The sequence below is a fragment of the Rhea americana genome, unplaced genomic scaffold, assembly GCF_003343005.1.
Source record: "Rhea americana isolate MKP2758 unplaced genomic scaffold, rheAme1 scaffold_498, whole genome shotgun sequence".
Classification (NCBI taxonomy): Eukaryota; Metazoa; Chordata; class Aves; order Rheiformes; family Rheidae; genus Rhea; species Rhea americana.
In genome coordinates, this window is record NW_028186643.1 from 38,702 (window position 1) to 47,125 (window position 8,424).

Below are 8,424 nucleotides of genomic sequence, written 5' to 3' on the forward strand. Positions count from 1 at the left end.
AGTGAGGAGAGCAGAGCGGCCGTGGGCGCCGGGGGGCTGCCCCGCACCTCACTGGGCCGCGCTCGAAGTGGTTTTCTTCAGGGTGAAGTTGGTCCAGTTCACGGCCACCTTCTGCCGCGTCTGCTTGGCAGAATCCAGACAGAACCTGGCCGGCGAGAGAAGAGAGCCCCGTGAGCCGGGGCCTCCCCCACAGGAGTCCCCACCGCACCACCACCTCCGCCCCCAGCCCCACGCGCCCCCAGGCAGGGCCCACGCCCAGCCCGTCCCACCTCCTGCAGGCCTTGCAGGAGGCTCTCGTGGCCAGGTGCTCTCTCACCTCTTGAAATACTCCACTTCTCTGTCAGTCTCGTCCATCTCTACCCCGTCTAAGTCCTTGGGCAGGAACACGTCATCTGGCAAAGCAGAGGAGCCGAGTCAGCACAACGCTGGGGGCCCCTCAGGCAGCGGAGGGGGGCAAGGCACTGCCGCGGGAGGGGAACCCCTGCGCCAGGACGGGAAGGGGATGGCGGCTGGCACGGAAAGGACCAACCCGTTACAGCCCAGCCAGCGAGGAAAGGATGCAATGCCACACGGGGACCGCGGCACAGGGCAGAGCTCCCAGGACTCACCAATAGAGGTACTGGATTTCTCCACCTTGTTCCGGCTTTTCCTGCTCTTGCCCTTGGGCTGTGGGGAGCCCCCCAGGGTGGTGGGGTGAGGCGGCTGGCGGTCCCCAGCAGCCGGGGGAGGCGGCTGTGCCAGCTCCGGCAGCTCCGCTCTGCCCTCACCCCTCTGGCCTTTCCAGTCGCCGCTTCTCTCCTTCTCTGGCCTAGTGCCGCTGCAGCCCCAGGGCTGCCCCTTGCCGCTCTCCCCCGGCTCGGCACAGCCRCCTGCCCGCTGCAGCTCTGGGGCGCTGAGCTTTGAAGGGTGCTTGGTTCCCAGCACCTGTCCCTTCGCACCAGGGCTCTCCAGCCTGGCCTGGCCACCAGACACTGCGGCGCCATCCCCCTTCTTCACCTGCCCGCTCTGCCGCTTGTTCTTCCGCTGACGCCCCCCTGCAGGCACCTGCTCCTGCAGCTCCGGCCCCCTGGGCTGCRGTCCCTCCTTGGGCTCTGGGCTTGGCCCACCACCATCCGCAGCAGAGTCTGTGGCCTTGGACTGCACCCAGATCATCCGAGAGAGACTGGGCACAGCACTAAGGCGCTTCACCACACCATTCTCAGCTGCTGGGGCTGGCAATGGCTCCCCAGACCCCTCGCCCCATCGGGGGCCCAGTTCACCCCGCAGCAGTGGGTGGCTCTTGGCAGAGCCCAGGCTGAGTGGGGCAAGGGCCAGGTCTATGTCCTGCAGGTCAGAGGAGCCATTGAGGTGAGAGAGCAGGTTCTTCTGCTCCAGGACAGCTGCCTTCTTGGGAAAGTCGTTGACATCCAGGTTGAGGTCATAAACACTGAAGCTAGCCCGGATAGAGTCCTTGATGGTGTTCTTGATCTCCTGCAGCCGGCTGCTGAGGAAGCTGTTCACCCGCTCCAGCTCCAGCTCCGGCCACTCTAACAGCTTCTCCTCGGCTGGCTCCCTAGCCTGGCTGGCTGCAGGGGTGCGCTCAGCCCGCTTCTGGGCCTCTGCCTCCAGCTGGGCTTTCTCCTTCTCCTGCAACAGGTGCCACAAGGATCAAATGGYTTGGACCATTCAGTGACACATGCAGGCCACAGCACTAGCTATTCACTGGTCTTGCCAGGCAGCAACCCCAAACACCTGTGCTCAGCCCGACTGAGCTGTGTCCTCCATGGCCCCCAGAACTATCACACATCCTCCACGAGCACCACAACAGCCACCACCTTGCACACTAGACACCAGTATGGACATGAGGCACCAGCAAACAGCATACACAAGCTGTCACAGCACCATCCCTCTCCACTGCACACACACACAGCGTTTGTCAGGGCCACGGCATGGAGCAGGTGGAGCCTGGATGGGGTGCACAGCCCTCTGTGTGAACAGAGGCACCAGCAGTCCCCGGGGAGTCAGGCACCAGCTGTCACTTCAGGGGCAGCAAAGGACACAGTTTCAGAAATCAAATGGATGGAARTGAGGGAAGTGAATTCTTGAAATGAGCCCCCGGTCTTGCCTTGACCTCCCAAAAAGGGGTATTCAGGCCTCTCCCTTACAGTCTGCCCCCCTGCACAGCCAGGCAGGGCACAGGGCAGTGCTTCCCTCTGCCCATCCTCACCTTCTTCTTCTGCTTGTGCCGTGCCCGCTTGGCCGCCTTGGCACTGTTCAGGGGTTTGGGCTCTGTGCTGTTGATGTAGTCTAGCAGCTCATCCACATTGCGGTGATCCACAGCAGGCTCTCCCAAGCTGCTGCTGTGCCCTAGTTTCTGTGGCAACTCCTCTTTCCTCTTGGTCAGGCGCGAACGTAGCTTCTCCCGGATCTCAGCATAGTTGCGGCTGGTAGGAGCGGCCGGGGGCTGCAGGACGTCAGAACTGTCATGCTCAGCAGGCACACGAAGCCAGGGCAAYGCATAGGCAGCCCCAGTTCCCATGCGTCTTCTTCACTGAGCTACTCTACTGCTCCCTTCCCCAAAGTCTCAACAAGACAAAGTCACCGCAGCCCAGCTGAACTACTTTTCCCCAGTGAAGGCAGAGGGTTTGGCTGGCCATGCCAAGGAAAGCCCTAGGGCTGGACAGGCAGGAAGCTACGGGTCAGGAGCAAGGGGACCACTGGGCTGAGGCAGGATGGAAATGAATGGGTGGGTGCACATGCTGCCAGAGAAGGGTCACGGCCAGAGCTGCAAGCAGGGCCGTTCTCATCTTCACACCCTCTGCACACAGAAGCTAACGCTTCCCACCACAGAGCAGAGCACAAAGACCAGGGTGGCTGCAGGCCAGACCGTCACTCACCGCGTTGTGGCCGAAGAACTCACAGTAGCAGCAGTCACAGAACTTCCCGTCTTTCTGATTCGTAGAGGAGGAGGTGCAGGAACTGCGCTCTGAGCTGCTATCCTCATCCTCCCCRAGCCCCTCATCTGCCTCACAAGGCTGTGGCGGGTGGCAGCTGGTACCRTTTGGGAATTTGTGCCCTTTGCAAGAGGGGTCCCTGAGGAAAATAGGCAAGAGGTAAGCAGGAGCTGGTGGTCTCACAATCGCCCCACACTGCGTGTGCAGGATCACCCTCCCAGGGCCTGTGCCAGAGCAGAAGGATTTCCAGGGCAGACAACCCCATCCCTTGCATCCTCCTCCAGAGGAGGAGCCCATGGCAGAAGAAGTCAGTAGCTCGTCGCCCCCCAGGATCTCTGGCACGCGGGAGGCTGACGCCAGAGCTCCAGAAAGCAGTGTCCCCCTGCGAGGCCACAAGCTGATTCCAGGGCAGGGAGGGTACTCACTGGGGGCAGCAGGTAGCACAGGTGAGAAACGCTGGAACTGCATGCAGCTGCCAGACATCCCCACGTGCTGGCAGGCCCGACTCCCACAGGCACAGACCACCCAGCTCAGAGACAGGGAGGCCAGGGCACAGCCCACAACGCCATTCCTCTAGCTCCAGCTGGGGACAGGGCTGGCCCTCCGCAAGGAGCGCTAATCAGCAGAGAGGGACCACTGCCTTTGACTCAGCGTGCTCTCTTCCAAGGCACAGGCAGCCCAAAGAGGGCCAGGGGAGCAGGCGAGCAGAACCACAAGTCCACAGGCTTCATCTTCTTGAGGACCTTGGCTCAGTGCCACAGCTGCTCGACGGGTCTCACTGACAAAAGTCCTGTTGGCCAACAGCAGGTTGACCAGGCGGTTCCTTTGGGTCTTTTAGCTGGAGGAGGAGCAAGCACAGTCTCTTCTGCACCACAGTACTAAAGGACAACCGCAGGGAGAAGACACGTGGGGAGAAAGAGCTTAAGCCTCAGAGACCAGGGGACTACGGCAGTGGATTCGGCCTGCAAATGCAGAGGTCCTCTGCACCACCGCTCCACGGCAGTCAATCCCTTGGCAGGGGAAAGCACATTTGGGGACAGGGGTGGGAGAAAGGGTGTGTTGCCCAGCAAGGAGAGGCTGGAAGCATGCAGGGCTGGTCCACTCACCTGTTCGTGCTGGGCAGCTGGTGGGAGGCAGGAGGAGGGATGAGCGAAGTACTACAGTGCCCGTTGCAAGGATGAGTGCAACCCGAAAGCGGAGGTGGCATCTTCAGCAGCGGCACATTGGCAGGGGGCAGGTGAGGGCTCTTACATGAACCCGGGCTGTGAGAGACAGTGCCAGCAGGAGGACCCTCAGATGCTGGCTTTAGGGCTGCTGCCTGCACGCTGGGCGCAGGGAAGAGCGAAGCCTGTGGGGAGGTGCCCAGCGGGACACGAGGCGGGGAGCCAAAAGGCCCCGGATGGGCAGGCGTCTGCTTGGAGGGGATCAGCGCTGGTGGCTGGGAGGGGAGGCCGGTGGGACTGTTGGGAGGAGCAGTGAGGTCCGAGTGCTGATGATGCTCTGAGGAGTGGAAGGCCTCACCTGCAGACAGGCAGGAGCAGAGACGATCAGATACCCCCTGCCCTGCGTGGGACAAGGTCACACTCAAGAGCCATCCCCACGGCTCCTTGCCACCTCAAGCCCGGAAGCACACAGGTCTCTTGGTATGAGATCCAGGCTGGCCTGAAGAAGGCCCAAACACTTCACTGGGGCTGACAGATGCCCACAATGCTACTCCTCAGCCAGGAGACCATGCTCAGGGGCTGCTCCTGAGAGAGTAAGACAAACTCAACACTTTTGCACAGGCTGCTTCTCTGTGGGGCTCTCCCTTCTTCCCCCCAGGCAGCAGAGCACCTGGGCTAGAAGCCACTCCTGCTTGCAAGGGACCTCAATGTCCCACTGTTCCCCAGCACTGGATTTGGCTCTGCCTTGCACACYGGTGAGCAAGGGGAAAGGTGCAGAGGCAGGAGGGGAGCACGGAGCAGGAGGCCAGCCCTGGCCCTGTGTGCACACACCTGGCGGGGTGGCCCTCCGGCACATGCTTTTGAACTGCTTCGGCAGTGCCTTGCAGAAGTCGAGTGAGGTAGGCAGAGGCGAGCCTGGGGCAGTGCCGCTGGACGTGGGGGATGCTGCATGGCTGTACGGACAAGCCTTGAGCCCAGGCGCCACGGCAGGAGCCTGGCTGATGCACTCTGGAGAGAGAGCGAGGCCAGGATGCTTGTCACCTGAAAGGAAAGCAGAGCTAGGGCCTGCTTCACCTCAACGTCTGCTAGTCACAGAAGAGAACAAAAAGCTCCATGGCCTCACGCAGACACATCTGTCCTCCAGTGCGGCACCTCTGCTTACAGCCACCCCACTCTACCTCGCCCATAGCTCAGCATGCTGACATTGTGCTGGGCTGACTCTCCTGGGGAAGAGGGCAAACGCTGCAGGACCCCACAGGCTCTGAAGCCTCTGCCGTGGCAGAGGATGGCACCCAGGCCTCCTGCTGGTGCCAGCATTCAAAGGTACAGCCTGGCTGTCCACCCCTGCCCACCAGCCAGATGCCTGCAAGGAAACAGGCTAAGCCAAGGCTCAGACAGAAAGCACTGCTCAATCCCACAGCTGGCTTCAACTCACCTAGTGCAGCCGAGGGAGCCCCGAGGGGGCTGCCCTGCACGGCCCCATTGCTGTGCTGCGAGTTCCAGAGGCCCGAGAGCTTGTGAGCAGACAAGAAAGAGCTGGGGTCCCAGTCCCCTGAGTTCCCGTGGCACGAGGAGGAAGAGGAGGAGGAGGAAGAGGAAGAGGAGTGGGAGCCACCCCCACAAGACTGCGACTTGCAGGATGTGTGGGATAACGAGACCTGGCAAGAAAAACACAGTGTGAAGCTGCAGCAGGCTGGGAGGGGAGGTGGGAGGCCTCAATGCCCTGGCACCAAGACCCCTCCGCTGGTCTCGTGCAGGATCTTCCACACTGCGGCACAGCACACAAGAACTGCACCTCTCGCTGTCTCATTGAAAACAAACAACCTGTCCAGCCCCCAGTGATGCCCCCATTCCCGGCGACCCAAGGCAGCACAGCCAGACCTATGCCAAAGGCCATGTCCCTGTTCTGGACCCGCTCAAACCAAGCTGGACCAGGGTTAAATAAAGCGAAGCAGGAAACAGCTGCTCTTCCCTTGAGCTCCACATGCGGACAGGCACTGCCTATTCCTCCTGCGCAAGAGCCATTCTGGGGAGCCTCAGCATAACAGCACAGCCTAGGAGGGACGCAGCACGAAGGCCAGYGGAGCAGGGCAGGCACAGAACCAGTGGCACCGTTGGCCGTGCCACACAGGCAGCTCCAACGCAACGCAGGTTGCCAGCCAAGCCCCCATCCCACTCTCTCCACCACGCACCGTGCAGCCAGGTCCCTCCCGCAGGAGCTGGCACCAGCCCTGAAGAGGGTGGCATGGCTGCAGGGATCAGCGATGCAGAGATGCCCAAGGCATTCGGGTCCGAGCAGGGAGGAAACGTAGGCACCCAGTTAATGCCATAAGACGAGCAATACCACACTGCCACGGTCCAGAGAGGCACGAGGCTGACCTTTCCAACCACGCCTCCGAAACCACTTACTGCCAGGGCCTGCTCCTGCACTGCTCGCCGCTCTTCCTCCTCCACACTCTTCCGGCAGCTCTGGCAGATCCACAGCGGCATTTCTCCCAGAAGGTTTTGCACGAGTGTTGGCACAAAGTCTGGCGGCAGCCTCTCACCGGGGGAAACGAGCCCATTGTGCGACGGGCCTCCCCAGTCCTTGCGTTCCCGATGGCACAGCAGGCAGCACGTCTGCACTGACTGGTTGGCGGTGGGCAGCACCTGCAGCAGGATGCACAAGCCGCAAGTCACCCCAAGGCATAACTGCTCTCACGGCAGGGCAAATCCTGCTGCAGGGCATCAGGTCAACAAAGCACAGGGCGGCAAGTAAGGCTTTTGCCCGAGGATGCTGACATCAAACCAGAGGGTTTCTGGCAGGCTACATAYGGGACTACGCTTTCTCCTACTAGGACAGAGTAGTCTCAGGACTCTCCAGCTGATGCCAGCCCAAGATGTGCCAGCTGCCAGCATTTTCATCCCCCATAAAGACTACGATATGCTAAACAGCTAGTCCCACCAACAGCCAGCAGCACGTCAGGCTGTGAGGGCACCAGCAGGTCCCACTTGTATCTCCAGTAAAACAAGACCAAGGGGAATACCAGGGCCACGCAGGACCTGCAGAAGTCACCACACAGGGACAGAGAGGGTGGGCCCAGCAGCCACAACYGCCCTTCCCAGCCCCGCGCAGGCCCCCCGCCTCGTTACCCGAGCGCTTCGGGCCCCGCCGCCCGTCTCTTTGTTCTGCGCAGCCGGCGGCGCAGATGCACCGGGGTGGCGTGCAGCCCCCGGCGCTCTTTGCATTCTCCCGGCACAAGGCGGCCGGGTCGGGGCTTCCCGCCCGGCACTGCGGCAGAAGCCCGTCCGCAGCCGGCGGGCTCGCCGGAGGCCTGACAGCCGTGCCGAGCGGAGCGCCGCCGCGGGGGCCCCCATTGTGCGCCGCTGCGGCGGGCCCCGYGACAAAGAGCCGCGCGTTGAGCCGCTGCTGCGAAGCAGATGGCGTCGCCGAGGCTCAAGGTGAAGCAAAGGTCAGAGGCCAAGGAGACCGGAGCGAGGGAAGCTGCTCCCCTTCCCAGCCAGGCTGCCGCGGGCACGGGGGCGGCTCCCGGGCCACCCCGCGTCTCACTGGGGGCGGACGCGGCCACCGCTGCAAGCGCGCACGGACAGCGCTCGCCAGGCCACCGCGCACATCCACACGAACCCAGGGCCCGTCCCCCGGGGTCCCTCCCTGCATCCCGGCGCAGGCAGCGGCGGCCAGGCTCTCTGTGCGACGCCAGGCGGCAAGGCGCGCCGGCGCCAGCCCACATCCCGTCCAGCCGACGCTCGAGTCACCTGCCATCCCGCAGGCCCTGTGAGAGAGCTGGGCCCTCCTCCAAGCAGGAGTTGTGGGAATACCTCGAAGCGCAGCAAGCCACCCAGACGCAAGAGTGTGTCCCCAAGCCCCGGCTCTGCCCTCCAGCGAGCACACGGGCCCCTCGGGCAGACCGGCAAGATCTGTGCACACTCCTGCGCGCGCAGAGCAAGCGGCACACAGGCCCTGGGGCTGGCAGAGCCCTTGTGCTTCCACACGCTGCTGAGCGCTGCTGGCCACGTCCGCGGAGCGGCCAGCAGCACGCAGCCGCGGCGGACAGGCATACTGAAGGCTGATTCAACCTCCCAAGCGAGAGCTGAGATCAGTCTTCTGAAGCTGCTGTGAGAGGGCTCCAGCTCGCACTGCGCTGGCAGATGCACGCACGCGGGAGCCCTCGACATCCCAGCTATCCGCCAGAAACGGCCTCAGGTCCTGCTGCAGCTTCTCGACCGGGCGGCCCCGCACACCCCGGCAGCCAGCGCTCCCACGGCCGCCCAGGGCAGCCAGGCCGCGCTCCTCCGCGGCGCCCCCGCCACGTCTCCGCCGCCGGCCC

General features: G+C 63.0%; 1 protein-coding gene across 1 annotated transcript; it reads right to left on the reverse strand.

The window, feature by feature from the left end:
- Positions 1-6: 6 nt before the first annotated feature.
- Positions 7-7,859, reverse strand: FAM193B (family with sequence similarity 193 member B). The gene is made up of 10 exons (XM_085317312.1): positions 7,722-7,859; positions 6,506-6,787; positions 5,532-5,754; positions 4,928-5,137; positions 4,040-4,454; positions 2,877-3,072; positions 2,207-2,443; positions 609-1,626; positions 317-392; positions 7-145 (listed from the first exon to the last, which is right to left on the reverse strand). Exons 1-10 carry the CDS (start codon positions 7,857-7,859, stop codon positions 49-51), a joined length of 2,892 nt encoding a protein of 963 aa, XP_085173438.1. The 3' UTR covers positions 7-48.
- Positions 7,860-8,424: the final 565 nt, after the last annotated feature.